The sequence below is a fragment of the Takifugu flavidus genome, chromosome 3 (genome assembly GCF_003711565.1).
Source record: "Takifugu flavidus isolate HTHZ2018 chromosome 3, ASM371156v2, whole genome shotgun sequence".
Lineage (NCBI taxonomy): Eukaryota > Metazoa > Chordata > Actinopteri > Tetraodontiformes > Tetraodontidae > Takifugu > Takifugu flavidus.
Window position 1 is genome coordinate 7,032,921 of NC_079522.1, and position 15,768 is coordinate 7,048,688.

The window sequence follows — 15,768 nt, forward strand, 5'->3', positions numbered from 1 at the left end:
AGGAATTTGACTTGGTGTTTGTTGCGTGCAGTGCTGACAAAATAAGTAAAATAAGAATAAAGATAAGAAAATATTTTTAAAAAAGCATATTTACAATACAATAAGCATATTTAAAAAGTGTCTTGTGCAGGGTGATGGTGGTGCAGTGGAGAGTGCAAGGTGCTGCTATATTGCAGCGGGCCCATGGAGTCTCTCACTCGGGGAGGGGGCGGGGGCCTTGTTGAGGAGGCCTGCCGCAGTGGGAAAGAAGCTGTTTTGGTGATGAGAAGTTTTGGTCTTGATGGACCTCAGTCTTCTGCCAGACGGGAGGGGCTCGGAAAATTTAAATCCAGGGTGGGAGGGGTCAGCGGCAATCCTGCCAGCACGCCTCAGGGTCCTGCTGGTGTACAGGTCCTGAAGAGGGGGCAGGTAGCATCCAATCACCCTCTCTGCAGATGGGAAGACATCTGGTGGCTGCAGCGTACCAGATGGTGATGGAGGAGGTGAGGACGGACTCAATGATGGCGCCGTTGAAGTGCACCATCGTTGTCTTTGGTAGGTTGAATTTCTTCAGCTGCCGCAGGAAGTGGATCCTCTGTTGAGCTCTTTGATAACAGAGCAGATGTTCAGCTCCCACAGTTTAGACATTTGAGGCACGTTTGAAGGGAAAAGAATTTTGAAGATGGATGGACTCACTTAATAAGGTCAATGACTGCATACATATACATAAAACACGTGCCTAACCTAATTCTGAGCGCCAGTTTTGGTATGTGAAGCTCAACAGAAGCTCAACTGTACATTATCAATTAACAAAAGCATTTTTTGATCATGTTTTTGGTACGTGCATAACCATTATTTCACCATTCTCAAGATAACATTCTGCATAAGTACTGCTTTCAAAAATGTCACATCCTTTCATTAGTTAGTTTTTCAATTAGTTTTTTTTAAATTTTTTTTTAAAGTAGTTAATTTAGTAAGAACAAGCATGGTTCATACAATATCAGTGGATCTAGTACAGACCAACTTAATAGGAAGTTATGAATTATTGCCAGATATACAGTCAAGTATATACTGTACATTTCATTGAAATTTATACTAAAGTGCTTCCATAAAATTCTTGTCTTAATGCCTAGAAATCTTTTGGACTTGAGTGGTGTTGCTCTTGTCCCTGGTACTGGTGGCTCTCTTCATTTGGTATATGACTTTAGCCGCTTCATCAGACACGGCCTGCAGGGGCGAGAAGGTGATGCATAATTGTGACCCTAACCCTTCTTACAAGCAATATAAATGCTGAGCAGACAAGTATTTTTAAAAAATGTGAGCTTACCATGGATTCTGTAGTTATCTCCGCACAGATTGTGACCATAGAGTCCATCCAGTTGCTGTAGATGATCTCGTCTTTTTGGATCGGCCTCTGTTTCCTATGCAGCAGAGACATAAGAGTGTATAAAGGCGCCCAAACGGACACAAAATTAGTCGTAATTGCCTTCTATATTTTTAATTTGCGTGGGGTTCTTGCTCCGCCGTCCTCATCGCCTGATCTTGATTTTAGCTTAAAATGAGAATAGAAGGTGCCGTGGTACCTGATTTGGTCGTGCAGGTCTTGCTGTGCATTTAAGTGCCTTTGCGCTTCCTCCACCCGACCCTCCATGGTTAAACTGGCACAGAGTTGAGCACAGTGAACGCCCAGCACCACCATGTTGAGGCTCGTCGTCGAAAGCCACCTCCAGAGTGAGCAGAGGGCAGAAACGTTTGCAGACGTGGGAGCGATCGAATGCAGCTAAACTGGAGTGTTGGGGTTCCCTCTACCTGCCAGATGTTACTGGTCGCTGCTCTGTCAGGATGCGAATGCATTTTTGTTGCTCTCTGGTCTTGAAGGTCAGTTGGAGCTGGAACGGTAGAACTTTTCTCCGCAGAAAGACTGTCAAACACACGCGCACATATTTGATTTTAATGATTTAACCTATCTTATTATGGAGTCGGACGGTGCCAGTTGTAGAATGCCATGTTTGGCACAGTGTTATTGAGCGTTAAGTCAAATTTCCCTGTGGGCTGGTGCCAGCGTGGAACCGGCATCTCAAAATATTGCAAAGGTTGACTTTCTAAACACGGTAACGGCCATCTTACCATCCATGTATTTAGATTTTACAGCGAATTGAAACGTGATTTCCAGCCCACTGGTCACATTCCCGATCTCTCTCACGAGCTTGTGATTTCTTTCACGCTCGTATGGAAAATATCTATGAGAGGAAAAAAAATACTATGTTATTGAACTGTTGGTGCAGTTTTTTTTAAAATCATTGTTAGTTGTTACAATGCCCCCACAGCATTGTTAGTACGGCTGCCAACGTACACTCCTTTAGCTGCCAGCAAGGTTGCTGTGACATTTGTTGCAAGAACATTGTCCATGGATGCTAACTGGATCTCTGTTGCGACCGTATTGACGCTCACGATGTTCACCTGTGCATGAGGAGAGAACGCAGTCAAACTTGTTGCTAAATGGAGCCCCCTAGTGGCCGTAATGATCATGACCCGTCTCACCCTTCCTCCAGTACTGTCTGCAAGTCTGCCGATGTCGGCCAGGCAACAGTCTGTCCCCTCAAATGTCATTACTGATATGATGACACTGAGAGAAAAGACATTAACTTCTCTATTTGCGGCTCAAACCCTTTTTTCTCCTACAAGGCCCGAGTCATTGTCCCAATGTACTGGTTAATATCAATTTATTGCGAGCATTGTTTCGACTTTAATTGCATAAATATCATTCTTGGGTGTGCGCATGTGTGCTCACCCACTGTCCACAGCCTGTTGCGCAACTCGTTTGTAGAAATATGGATCAATAGAGGAGGACACAGAGGGGGTGTCCTCCATCTTCCCCAATCCAATATTGGCTCTGCCATCAGTGCACAAAATGACCTGTTAAACATGGTTACAATTCAAAAACAGTGAGGGGAAAAAATGGGGGGAAAAGTGTCCATTTTTTGTAGATTACTCACCTTAGACCCTGGGTACCTGGATGCAACAGCGACTGAGGCCAAGACAGCAGGACCGAGACTCGTAGCGCCCTGCTCCCTGAGGCTAGAGTGAAGATTCAAATCAGTGACAACATTAGCCAACCAGCCTTCTGCCACTTCAGTCGCATTTCTTGATGCCCGCTCACTCATTCACTGCCTGTTTCAGCTGGTCACACGTCTCCGCAATACAGTGCGAGGCTCCATAAGAGACGCCCTGTTGCCAGATGTGCTCATAGTCGATCAACGCCCAGTCCCTGAGGACGAGGGGCGCTCTGATCCCATTGCCGTAAATTTCAACCTGTGAAGAAACAACAGATTGAATCCCGTGGTTCTGAATGTCGTTCAGCTTTTGGAACGCTGACTTACTTCGTTATTAAACGTAACCAGTGCCACCCGTCTCCGCGGCGACTGTTCCAGCAGGGAAGATAGAACCTTTTGGATGGCATCCTGGATGCTCTAGAAGAAGGGAACACAATTTTAGTCCGTTATGGTTTTTTTTGATGGGTGTATCCAGTTTTTGTAGTAAACCAAGCTAACAACTCGGCTCCTCACCTCTAGTCTGGATATATATGCCTTAGAAGTGCTACTTAATGTGACCTACAGGGAAACGCACGTCGTCACTTTGAACTCTTTATAGGGATTATTTTACACACGTGCACACGTGCAAGCGTGCGTTCTCTCTTACCTCTGTGGTGACACTCATGCTGCCAGAAATGTCCACACAGAACACCACCATAGCATCTTCCACATTCTGGTAGTCGTCGTCGTTCTCCGTCAGCAGGTAGAGGTCATCGCTCCGCGTGCCTGCGCGTTGGCCGGCGCGCGCTCTCCGGTCGCCGGAGCTCACACTTTGCTCACAACCACAGAACTCGCATGTCCACACCTGGAGAAAGAAGCTGCTGCTTTTTATTCCCCTCTGGAATAACACATCAGAGCCCAAGAAAGGATCATTTTTAAATCAAAAGAAATACATGCCTACTCACATTTCTGGGCACAGGAATCAGACAAGACAAAGCGGCACTGCATTTCTCACAGATCACTGGGCTCTGCATGTTCTCCAGGCCGGCCGCTGCAGAGAGGGAGACGAGCAGAGGCTTCGCAAAGGGTGTGTGTTTCTGTGTGCGCGTTTCCGGGTGCGTTCTCTGACCTTGGCTCATGTCGACCAGTTTCCCAATATTGAGGGAGATGACGTTGACGTTGGTCCTGGGTACGATCCCTCCCTCCTGGCTGTCCGCTGTTGAAAGTGCGGCATGGTGTGAGGGGGAGGCTAAAGCTAAACACAGAAAGGGCTGGATCGTACTCACCTCTGGGGGGGACTGGAGGAGGGAGGGAAGGAGGACTGAGTGGAGACTGGACGCTTGGAAGTGGAGGAAGCGGCAAAGATGTTGGACGGGGCTTTTTGAGCCGACGAGGCGGTAGAGGTGGAACATCCGGCTCTAGCTGTGCTACATTCTGTTGCTCTGTACCTGTACATGTGCAATAACAACAACGTTGAATCTAATCTAGATCCAAAAGGACCACTGTGTCATTAAAGTTTTTTTAAACATGAACCTTTAAGGTGTACAAGGAGGTGTAGAAGTGTATTCAATGATATACTAGTACAGTATTATTGGTACTGCAGCTTTCTGTGGCCGAAACTGATTCTAGTGACACCACGCACGTTAAAGGAGCCGAAGCTGTTATATGAGATTGATAATGTCACCCCTTCGTGGATTTCCCCATATATAACAGATTCGGTATCTTGCCTTTCTGCATTTTGCAAGTGTGCCCACACGCGCGCACACTCGTGCTTCATATGCTTTCCTGTTATTCTGCTGCAATGCTCTTGAGACAGGACCAACACGCTTGAGAGAAAAACAAACGGTTTTGCTCTTTGTTAAACTTCGCCTCCTTCCTGTTTTGCTAATTAACCTAGAAGGTACATCAAGTGATCCAGCATGAAGGGGTTCAAATAGATAGACAGGAGAAACACAATTTTCATTTTTTCTATACAAAAATCCCCTAAAAATGCTGACACTCACCGGCTCCATCGGGTCTCCAGTTACACACAACATGGCTGCAGGCAAACTCCATCTGTAGTTAAAGAAATATGGTCCCTGAAACGTTCTTATCAAGAGTTAGATGTTTGGTACTGAAACCGGGTCACACTGATCACACAGAAGCAGGTGGGCTTTCTTTTATGGTTATATCACTATAGCAACCAGCTTATTTTGACAGCTGGATGTGGAAAACCAAGAAAACACCAATTTCCTGTTTATACGAATGTGGCAGAATGAAGAACAGAATTGTGATGATTTTGTTTGTTTGTTAAGCACACAGAGTAATAAACGTTCATAAAAGGTTGAATTTTCACCCCGGCAGACAACCTGTCTCTGTAAATGTGCCCTCGTTAGGCCGACGGGTCACGGTTCAGATTACAGCCCAATATTTGGGTTACACACTTTAGATATAAAAGTGCTTTTGTTATAAAAAAAAGTGCTTTTGTTAAGTGTTAAGTTCTTTGCTACTTTTTTTTTATAGCTAAATGGTCAAAGTTTCATTTTGACCTGTTAAATCTTTACTTGTCTGATAAATTAATAACATTAAACTCCATCTATTGCCTGCACGGTGGATATACTAAATTGGTATATTTTAAATGTAAGCGCTTTGCCCTTAGTTTAGCATTTATTATGAGAAACAAGTTACCTTTGGTGTAGTCTGTGCACGGAAGTGTCTTCAGAAGTGAAAACTGTGCGGCAGGTTTGTCACGCATCAGATGTGTGGGTGTGTTCTGCACGTCAGGAAATTATAATGTTAAGTGCAACCATGAATAATAAAGTGGAGCTCATTGGAGTTTTTTAAGTCCTGATGGTCACACACACAGCCAGTCATTTAAAGTATACACAGTGATCCCTCGCTATATCGCGGTTCATCTTTCACAGCTTCGCTGCTTCACGGCTTTTTTTTGCGAGTCGTTCATTGCAGTTCTCAAATATAATCGAAGGTGGCATATCCGTTTATAAAAATCTTCTTGCTCAGAAAAAGAAAGAGCGCCAACAACTACCCATAACAATGTTCTTCTCTCGGAGAAAGACTCCTTCAGTAGAAACAGACGCTCCAGCGGAGCGGAGTCAGGACGAAGAGGCTCAGCTGGGACTGGGAAATACCCGAGTGACAATGTTTCCAACCTTGTATTACTAGATTAAAATTAGTGTTTTAAACTAATTTTGGGCTTTAAAACAGGTTTTGATTTTTGGTTTCATTCTATAGTTCAGTATTGCATTGTAAAATAATTTAAAAAAATAAAGCTGACTACTTCACGGATTTCACTTTTCGCGTGTTATTTTTGGAACGCAACTCCCGCGATAAACGAGGGATCACTGTATTCTAAATATATATTGAACTGATCAACACAATGGGATGCACAGTATTTGTTGGAAGTATCACTGTTTTATTAACATTTATTTTGTGATGGAATGTAAAAGAGAGAAAGCAGCAGCTTAGTTACAGAGGTGGCAAGTTAATCAACAAATAAAAGAAACAATGTACAATATGAAAGATGTTCAATAAAAGTAAATATCTAAACGACTTGTGACTCCTGTGGTCTTTTATTGTATTTTGATTTGTGTAAAACTCAGTGATGTCACATCTTTTACAGTTGGTTACTGCAACATAATACTCTTGTCTTAATTTCAGTCTCCAGTTTCTCATCTGCTGTGACAATATTGCATTTACTAATTTACTTTTGCCCTTCCAGAGACTCCAGCACGGCTTTAAAAATGGCAGCGACAGCCACGGCACCGGGATCGGGCAGGTTGACCCGCTCGACTGCGATGTAGCTGGCACGCCCAGCTTTGGCTGTAAGGCCGCGTGTCGACTCCGCCCCTTCGGCTGCTTTCTAGGAAGACAGGTAATGTAGGCAACCCATCAGGAAACTACTGAAATTAATTTCTACAAACACAAGCAGTTTGTACCTGAGCAGCTGTCTGTAGTACAGCCATGTATCCACCAGGTGGCGGTGTGACTAACTTCTTCAACTCTTCCACTGCAGGACATAAAGCGTCCAACTGGTGAAACAAACCGATAAGTTGTTTATGTTTTTCAAAGAGAATCATATTTGATACCTATAAGGTAAATGGAATATGTGAAGGTAGCTGAGAACTAACCATTGTTCTGTCACCAGTGTCAGCACCACCATACCTGAAGCAGTTGATTTTTGAGAGGATGTTGGTCATTTGGGCGGATAGATATTCTGACATATACAAAAATAATATAGCAAATGTGCAGTAAGAGCTGATACAGTGGTTTCGGTCAACCTTTTCATCGCCTGTGTCCCAGCAAGCATTGCATCAGCCCAGGCTGCAGCGCTACTCCGGCGTGCAGTCAGATGCCCGGCTGCTGCCGTCAAAAACAGGCTGTACAGCTGGAAGACAAAGGGAATATGTCTGTCTGTCTGTCTTTGGGGGAAAACATAGTGCAATACAAGTGTAAAAACCCACCGCTCCAGAGGACCCCCCCATTTTCTCCTGCACCAATCCAGCGAGTACTGACAACAGGTTCCCTGGGCAAGCCGGGACCGTGTGGTCTTGCAGCCACTCGCGGATTGCTGAGAATAGGTTTTGTTGCAGCTTTTAAACTTTATCAACATTTTTTTGTGTGTTAAACTTTGAAATACACTGTTTAACATGACTATTGCTACTTACCTTTAGCCGCCTGCGAATGAGTGTTGCCACAGTCCCCATCTCCGGCTGCACGGTCCAAGGAGTTTAGCTCTTCCTGCTTTTCCAAAAGCGTGGAACAAACTCTTACTAATACGTTGTGCATCACAGGACTCAGTGGTCCTGGTAGCAAAAAAAAACAACAACCCTGAATTGGTGACAGCAAGTTTCATGATAAATTGGTAATTCCTCTTGTGGCCAGAAGGGGGCACTAGAGGTCTTCCACTATAATACTGGTTTTAAAATATTTTTTATTTTAACGTAGTTGTGAATAGCATTTACAGGTTTATCTTATGACTGAAAAAATATTTAAAATAATTGGAAAGTATACACAGTATACGAAACCCTAAATCCTAATAATGTTACTGCTTTGTTTGTTGCCATCCCTTTGAACACATATCTTGTAATAAAATGCAAACTGTCACTAAACCTTCAGAGGTTTTGTCGTCCTGCAGCTGTGGCCTTGTGGCTTCAGACTCGATGACGTAGCCGCGCCCGCTGACACACGTGGTGCTGAGATTTGGCCAGAAAGGGGCACTTGTCTGCGCATCTGCATGGAAAGTAAGAGGCGTTGCACATGAGCAAAGTTGAGACGGTGGCTGGTTTTAAAGGACTAATTAGTCCCTTTCAAGATGTGTTTTTTAACTTCATATCAGGGATGCAAGAGGATGTTTTTGGGTGGAGACAATGCATCATTAATTTGGGATGTCAGTACTTTGGCAAAGGAAGCAGAACCAAATTCTGTCATTGCCAGTAATTGTCTATTAATGTAGTAATTTATCTGCACGCCCACCAAACAGTCTCAGCGTTTCTTGATTTGCCTTCATCAGGCTTATTGACACTCCTGCCATCTCCAGCGATGTCATGAAAGACCCACACATCACCCTGGCAACCACCATGCCACGGCTCTCTAATGGCAAAGGAGGCACAAATCAGGTATTATCACATCCTTGTTTGGCGCAACAAAGAAGGTGTTTGGTTATTAGTAGTGCTTAAATAATAAGTTACCCAAAGAGTTGATGGCTGCTTGAGTAACAACAGCCATCTCCAGGGAAGATAGAGCTCCCAGGTTGTTCACACACACAACCACACTGTCTCCTGCATCAAACACAAAAGGTTGCATTCAAATATGAAATGGCTGCATGCATTAAAATGTAATTTAAACAAAGCAGGGACACTTGCCGGACCTGATTTAAGAGGTAGATGCGACTGGCTATCCCTGTTAGTCATGTGGTCGATCATCGTCCTCACCACTTCATCTGCAGATGCAATCTGGAAAAGGGCCATTATTCATAAAACAGATCAATAAACCAGAAATAAATGCCTGGATTTACTCACCTTTGACCTTTTTATACCAGGTTCTCCGTGGATACCTGAGGGAAGAGGAAACATTCGGAGTTTGTTTTAATCTAAAGGGAGGAAATAGTGTCTTTCAAAAGTGCCCCTCACGTAAGAGTCGGCGCTGTGTTCAGCAGTAACTTTAACCTTTAACCTTTACTATTGAAGCCTTAACATTATTATTCAGCTTTTCTCACCCAGTCCCAGTTCCATGTCTCCTGGCGGCAGGTCAAAAGATGGCAGGCAGCCTGGCACGCTGCACGGAGAGAGACTCACCCCCAGTGTTCCTGCAGCATGAGCATTAACGGTACGTACGCTATCAGCAAAGAGCCTCTCTGCTCCTCCTCAAATCTACTGGGACTGACCGATCTCCTTCAAAACCTCGGTGACTTTCAAAACCATCTGGTCCAGCGAGCATCCTTCTTCTGCCAAGGCCCCTGCAATCTTAAGTTAAGATAATAGTGGATCAGTCTGCCACAGAAAATAGGTACATTCCTAAATCAATCTCAGCTATGTTGTTTTTTTTCTTTGTCCTCTGAGTCTTTTTGGTTTACCTTGTGAATGAAGATGGTGCCACACAAGCCCCTTCTCCCAGCCTTACTCGGGCGCTCAAAGGCGCAGTCCTCGGCAACGATCACCATGTCAGCAGCCACACCACGATTACGGGCCTGCTCTGCCGCCAGGCCAAAGTTGAGGCGGTCGCCAGTGTAGTTTTTCACAATGAGAAGGACACCAGACGCTCCTATTGTGAGAGGGCTCTTAGTTTAATTGTCCAATCGGTGATCTTGCTCTATATATGTAATATACACTGCTCAAAAAAATTAGAGGAGGACTTCGAAAACACATCAGAGCTAAATAAATTATCTTGAATATCTTTCCTGATAAAAAGTAGGTGATGTATTGGTAACAAAATGATGCCACATAATTTGATAGAAATGAAAATGATCACCCCATAGAGGGGGGAAATCAAAGACACCCCCAAAAATGAAAGTGAAGAAATGATGCAGCGGACTGGTCCGTTTGGTCATTGTAGCAACTCAAAATGATTCTCAGTAGTTTGTGCTCCATGCTCCTAATGAGATGACGAATGGTGTCCTGGGGGATCTCCTCCCAGATCTGGACCAGGGCATCACTGAGCTCCTGGACAGTCTGAGGATCAACCTGGCGGCGCCAGATGGACCTAAACATAATGTCCCAGAGGTGTTCTATTGGGTTTAGGTCAGGTGAACGTGGGGGCCAGTCAATGGTATCAGTTCCTTCATCCTCCAGGAACTGCCTGCATACTCTAGCCACATGAGGTCAGGCATTGTCGTGGACCAGGAGGAACCCAGGCCCCACTGCACCAGCTTAGGTTCTGACAATGGGTCTGAGGATTTCATCCTGATACCTTATAGCAGTCAGGGTGCCATTATCTAACCTGTAGAGGTCTGCGCGTCCTTCCAGGGATATGCAGACCAGACCATCACTGACCCACCACCAAACCAGTCATGCTGAATGATGTTGCAGGCAGCATAACGTTCTCCACAGCAGCTCCAGACCCTTTCAGGTCATTTTGTAGGGCTCTGGCAGTGCTCATCCTGTTCCTCCTTGCACAAAGGAGCAGATACCGATCCTGCTGAGGGTTTAAGGACCTTCTACGGCCCTGTCCAGCTCTCCTGGAGTAACTACCTGTCTCCTGGAATCTCCTCAATGCTCTTGAGACCGTGCTGGGAGACACAGCAAACCTTCTCGCAATGGCACGGATTGATGTGCCATCCTGGAGGAGTTGGACTACTTGTGCAACCTCTGTAGCGTCCAGGTACCGCACCATGCTATCAACAGAGATGTTGATCCAAGACAAATGAAGAACTACAGCAGTAAAAAGTCAGTCAGTAAAAAAATCAGCCAAGAGATGAGGAGGGGAAAAAAGTATCAGTGGCCTCAACCTGGAAAGCCATTCCTGTTTTGGGGGCCGTCTCATTGTTGCCCCTCTGATGCACCTGTTGTTGATTTAATTAACAACAAAGCAGCAGAAACTGATTAACAACCCCCTCTGCTACTTAACTGATCAGATCAATATCCCAGAAGTTTGACTGATAGGTTGCTATACTCTATTTAAAAAGTGTTCCTCTAATTTCTTTGAGCAGTATATATGTATGTATGTGTGTGAACTACCTGCATTGTGCAGAGAGAGAATGGCAGCCAAGATACTTGCAGGCGGGGGCGATGCAAATACTCCACCTGCTACAGCTGCTGACAGCATACCTGCACCAACATAACCTTCGGGAAGCAGGAAGACCAGTGTTAAGGGATGACTCCAGGCAGGAAGTCAAGATGCTTTTGATGGTTCTACCTCCATGTGCTGGCTCATGTCCTGAGCCCCCTCCAGACAGCAGGGCCACTTTGCCCTTCAGGGAGTTTAAGTCTGAGCGAATGACGACTCGGTGGCCCTTTAGCAGAGACAAGCCCCCACTGCCTCTCACCAAGCCACAGAGAGCCTCATCCACGCAGCTGTCACATGAGTTTAGCAGCTTCTTTCTGGGCTAATAGAGAGGAATTACAAGACATTTAAAAATGCACTCGTGTGTGAAACAAGCCGGATTTAAATGTGTTCTAAACTAGCATAGAAGAGATCTGCCAAAACTGTTCACCTTCTCATTTTATAGTTGGAACTCATGTATATGGGATGCATACGTATATTCTCTGGATGTGTAATGACTCCGAGACTAACAGAGTAAAATCAGTGTTTAAAGAAGCTCTTCAATAAAGTTTTAGACGTGGAATAAAGTGGGATTTACAGCTTGACAATGCAGTGGACTCTGCACCTACTGAGCAGCAATGCTAACTTTAGCCTGCTAGCAGTAAAGCTGCGGTCACGTTAAAGTTGTGAGAAACAGGAAGTCAGAAAGGAAAATAAGCCCATCAAAGATCCAAGGGCCATATAAGAACTTGTGTTTTACCTGCATTTTCACTTGTTGCTCCTTCTTTCAAAGACGTCAGGTTGATCGTAAAGTAAATAAATTGTAACAGCGATAGCGGATGTGATGCGATGACTGAAATAAAACAATAAGCGTCCTGCGTCTGTAAAAACACATTGGTCCTCCTACTTTAGTGTTATCCACCCTGCATCACCACTCAAACACACAGTTATTGATGTATTGCCGTAAGTAAATCGTGAATGATGATCAATTGGTTAAAAGCATGACAGCCGGGGTATTTGGGTTTTATTTTGAAAAATTGAAAGGAAGTGCTATATACTGTTTCACATGGTCTTTGATTGAAACACTTTCAGCTCTTGCGTGACCAAACGAACCATTTACGCGTGTTTTCTGTGTATGGCGTGTTTTAAAACAATTTTAGGACGTTACATGGGAAAGAATGTGGATTTGGTCCAACTACTCATTTAAAAACGCCCTGACAATGACGTAAAACACAAGATGAACTAATGTCGGCGGTTCTGGAGGTGAACTCCATCAACGTGTCATTAATCATTTTTAGGCCTCCAGTGAAAAGTGACATTGAAATGAGATCAACTGCAAGCGGTAACATTGCAACTTTGGCCGATTTGACCGTAGTTTGCGACTGTGCGCAAAGCATCAGCTGTAGATGTCAGACTGAGCGTTCACCAGCTGAGGCGGCTGCACTTGAGGGGTTTCCTCTTGCCCCCATTAGAGAAAGATGCTTAATAAAGAGATTTTATAAATTAAAATTGACGAGAATTTATTTTTCTTGGTCCGGTCCAGTAGAGGGCGATGGTGCGTCATAAATGGGTTTGTCAGCTGTCCATAAACGGAACTAGTACTGTATATTGGAAATGAATAGCATTAACGTGGAGCTATTTTAACAAAAACATACAAAACCTAGTGTGTAATGTAAAACAGGAGGAGAGTTGAATTGTGACTTACAGCGCTTGTTAAAATGTGACCTTAACTGTTGCTCATTCTTTGACTTTTGCAACAAAATTTGAAATTCCATTTGTGTCGATTACCTTCGAGAAACTTTTTCCAACCAGGAAGCGCCGCTCACTGGGGCGACTCCGTAAACGACATCGAACCAACCCCCGATTCCTCCTGGGTGACGCACAGAGCAGCCGAGTCCGCTCCGCTCGCTTCTACGCTGCTCAATCTCGGAACCGTCCTGTGAAACATGCATGATGGCGAGCGTGGAGACAGCCGCCGAACACGAACGTATCCTACGGGAGATAGAAAGCACAGACACCAACTGTATCGGCCCGACTCTTCGGTAAGCTCGTCACCGGCGAATGTCCGCGTTAGCCCCGCTGAAGCAACTAAAACCACGGCGTCCCCCAGCTAAGGGGCAGCAGCTAGCCGAGAGTAGCATCAATTTAGCAGCTTCGCCAATACTCCGGGAGATTATTTAAAACTTTAAACGGACATGTCCATTATCGGACAGCTAAATGGCTGACTTTTAGCTGCAAAGCTAGCTAATTTACCCGACGGTCAGTCGCGGACATGGGCGGCCTCGGGTGTTGACACGCCGTTGCCTGTCTGTAGGTTTGTCAATTTACCTGTTGATAAAGCAGCTACTTTAGCCAGCCTTAGCTAACGCTGCTAACTCATTAGGATTCTGCTCACTCGCATCAGAGCTGACATTTGTTTATGATTACTCGGCTTTGTCCCTGACTATAGTTAGCTGTGGGGTCGATCTGTTCTGATTAGTTAGCTAACATGTTAGCAACGGCGTGGTGTCGGGAAGGAACGCCAAGTGTAGCAGCTTTATCAGTCAACATTGCACAATGAATGAGGCACATTTCACATACTGGTGTGCCATCCCGGATTAGCAACGCGCCACTCAGCGTCTGAAGACTCAGTTTCCCAGGTCCAAGATCGAATGTCGGGGGGTGGAAGCTGCTTGCCTGTGAGAGTTTGGCGTGCAGAAGTATCCCTGCAGGTTGAGGCCAGCTGCAGCATTCCTTCTGACTCCAGAATAACTTGGGATAAAACAGACAACTCCCTTCTGTGAGAGTCACCCAGTTAGTGGGAATAGCCTGTTCCAGCTGGCCTTCTATGTCTTCCTGGTCCCGCCAGCAACCAAAAGCTCAAACATGAACACAATATGCATTCATATATAAAGACAGGGGTTTATCCTGTAGAGAATCCCTCAGCTTTACTCCCACTTTACCATTACCTCTCAAGCCAAAAGCCTTAAAAGGAGCCATCAGATGAAATCTTCAGGACAATACTGGGAGGAAATATTCGTATTAAGCTCCTTCATTAATGACCCAGTCCTCTATATTTCTTATCAGTTTTTCTGGCGCCGAGCATATTTGACGGCAGCGTTGGACAACATGCTGCACGGGTTCATCTTATCATTTAACCACAGTTATGCAGCCAGACTGAAGGCAAAGAGGAACTCCTGTCATTAACTATGAAGAGCTCCTCCTTTGTGCACGTGTTGGCTACACCCTGCGTTTAACAATATGCAGCTGGACTTTATCAGCGTTGGCTATTATGGGCGAACGGCTCTTTGGGTGGAAGTGAGGACACATCCTCCTTTTTTATTTATGTCCATGTTGCCAATGTTAATCTCGATTCATACAGGCTTTTCCACCTTGACAGGAAAGGGGCTATCTTTTAGAGAGGAGGATGAACTTGTTTCTGCGTGTTTAAAGAAAGCGCAGTGTGGCGTCAGACCTGGCCTCCATTGTACAAGTCGGCCATTTCCTTGTCAACAGGAGGAAGGGTGTTGGATACAAGTGATACACAGGTGTATATGTTTGTGTTCTGTTTTTGGACAGGAAAGAACACAGGAAGAGCTGCAATCGCGATTAAAGAGCAGCTTTGTCCACAGATACACTCGGTCTTTTCCGACACTTTTCTCACATCCCTGAATCAGGTTTGACTTTGTATAGAGAAAGTTTGTGACTGTATATCATTAAAAAAAAGTGTCATGTTTGCAGAAGGAAATGCTGCTCTGACACATTAAATGAATAATTTGAATAAAAAAATGCTTCTCATTTCATAAAAGATCCACCACTTCATCCTTCAATGTGAAAACATCGAGCTTGTTAAACATTTTAACGTAATAAATCCTAAATGTGTTATATATTGTGCCAGTGTTGGAAGACAATTTAGATATTGTCTTTTGGGTGATGCCCTCTGTACAGTGTGATACAGACGGAACACACGAGGAGTGAATCATCGTTTCCCTGGAAACGGTTGAAATGTCTCCCCCTCGTGGTCATCTGTGGTAGCGCCCCTTTCAACGGTGCCGGGGTCGACGACCGAAGTGAAGAATGAAAGTCAGATTAATGCCACGTTTCCAAAAAGGTTTTTTTTATGAAGGCATTATTGGACAGGGATTTTTAAACTGATTACGCAGGTAAACTCTAGGAAAATCCAGTTTTTGTCATTTGAGGGTTGTTTTTTTTTAAATAAATGAAATTGGTTTGGTATTTTAAGAATTCTGATACTTTTGTGTCAACCATTTTGGACCGTGGGAAAATCCTTTTTATACTGTCTTGAACCAGGATTTCCTTGTATGCTGACAGTGTGTCCAAAATGTTGTCTTTTAACAGGATTCTAGCCATCATGTCTATTTCGCCTCACCCCACTGGCTTCCTCTTTCTTTTAGGAGTCATTTTAGGGTGTTATCGTCTTTTAAACCCTCAACTGGTTTGCCACCCACATATATTTAGATTTCATACACATTTATGCCCCCTTGAGGTATTTTGAGATCTGCAAACCAGCGGCAACTAATCTCGTAAACAAAAACAAGGCTAAAAACAAGTATTGCTTTTT

General features: G+C 44.5%; 3 protein-coding genes across 9 annotated transcripts in view; 1 reads left to right on the forward strand and 2 right to left on the reverse strand.

The window, feature by feature from the left end:
* Positions 1–901: 901 nt before the first annotated feature.
* Positions 902–5,776, reverse strand: si:dkey-9k7.3 (circularly permutated Ras protein 1). Its single transcript, XM_057025874.1, has 18 exons — positions 5,679–5,776; positions 5,015–5,066; positions 4,298–4,459; positions 4,141–4,227; positions 3,977–4,062; positions 3,679–3,876; positions 3,546–3,590; positions 3,360–3,449; positions 3,140–3,291; positions 2,976–3,057; positions 2,771–2,895; positions 2,521–2,605; positions 2,333–2,439; positions 2,107–2,219; positions 1,789–1,900; positions 1,563–1,703; positions 1,307–1,400; positions 902–1,206 (listed from the first exon to the last, which is right to left on the reverse strand). The coding sequence occupies exons 2-18, from the start codon at positions 5,064–5,066 to the stop codon at positions 1,102–1,104; spliced, it is 1,836 nt and encodes a 611-aa protein (XP_056881854.1). The 5' UTR covers positions 5,679–5,776; the 3' UTR covers positions 902–1,101.
* Positions 5,777–6,402: 626 nt separating this feature from the next.
* On the reverse strand, positions 6,403–13,286 carry tkfc (triokinase/FMN cyclase). Of its 4 annotated transcripts, none has more exons than XM_057025878.1 (18): positions 12,996–13,136; positions 11,968–12,088; positions 11,361–11,550; positions 11,183–11,287; positions 9,583–9,770; positions 9,394–9,472; positions 9,226–9,315; positions 9,029–9,063; positions 8,878–8,962; positions 8,699–8,788; positions 8,484–8,600; positions 8,121–8,240; positions 7,676–7,813; positions 7,472–7,578; positions 7,289–7,395; positions 7,139–7,172; positions 6,947–7,039; positions 6,403–6,866 (listed from the first exon to the last, which is right to left on the reverse strand). In XM_057025878.1, the coding sequence occupies exons 2-18, from the start codon at positions 11,971–11,973 to the stop codon at positions 6,477–6,479; spliced, it is 1,974 nt and encodes a 657-aa protein (XP_056881858.1). In that variant the 5' UTR covers positions 11,974–12,088; positions 12,996–13,136; the 3' UTR covers positions 6,403–6,476. The 4 variants fall into 4 exon arrangements, with proteins under 4 accessions (XP_056881858.1, XP_056881861.1, XP_056881859.1 ...); XM_057025881.1 differs by having other exon boundaries at positions 6,403–6,870; XM_057025879.1 differs by lacking the exon at positions 11,968–12,088 and having other exon boundaries at positions 12,996–13,286.
* The window catches only part of exoc6b (exocyst complex component 6B), a 45,960-nt gene continuing 43,181 nt past the window's right edge, over positions 12,990–15,768 (forward strand). For all 4 annotated transcript variants that reach the window (XR_008949514.1, XR_008949515.1, XM_057025875.1 and 1 more), the window contains exon 1: positions 12,990–13,249. Coding sequence is in view for 2 of the 4 variants with exons in the window: in XM_057025875.1 (XP_056881855.1) it covers positions 13,158–13,249 (92 nt within the window). In the remaining 2 variants the exon portion in view is untranslated. The remainder of the gene's footprint in view (positions 13,250–15,768) is intronic.

Bases quoted from the DNA above. Each gene is read 5' to 3' on its own strand.
- tkfc (XM_057025878.1), bottom strand. The intron at 9,064-9,225 runs GTGAGAAAAGCT...CTCTTCCCTCAG, and splicing joins AGACATGGAACTGGGACTGG to GTATCCACGGAGAACCTGGT. The intron at 8,963-9,028 runs GTGAGTAAATCC...GCCCTTTTCCAG, and splicing joins CTGGTATAAAAAGGTCAAAG to ATTGCATCTGCAGATGAAGT.
- si:dkey-9k7.3 (XM_057025874.1), bottom strand. From the start codon at position 5,066: ATGGAGTTTGCCTGCAGCCATGTTGTGTGTAACTGGAGACCCGATGGA. The intron at 2,606-2,770 runs GTGAGCACACAT...CTTTTCTCTCAG, and splicing joins CAACAGGCTGTGGACAGTGG to TGTCATCATATCAGTAATGA. The intron at 2,440-2,520 runs GTGAGACGGGTC...CCTCATGCACAG, and splicing joins CAGACAGTACTGGAGGAAGG to GTGAACATCGTGAGCGTCAA.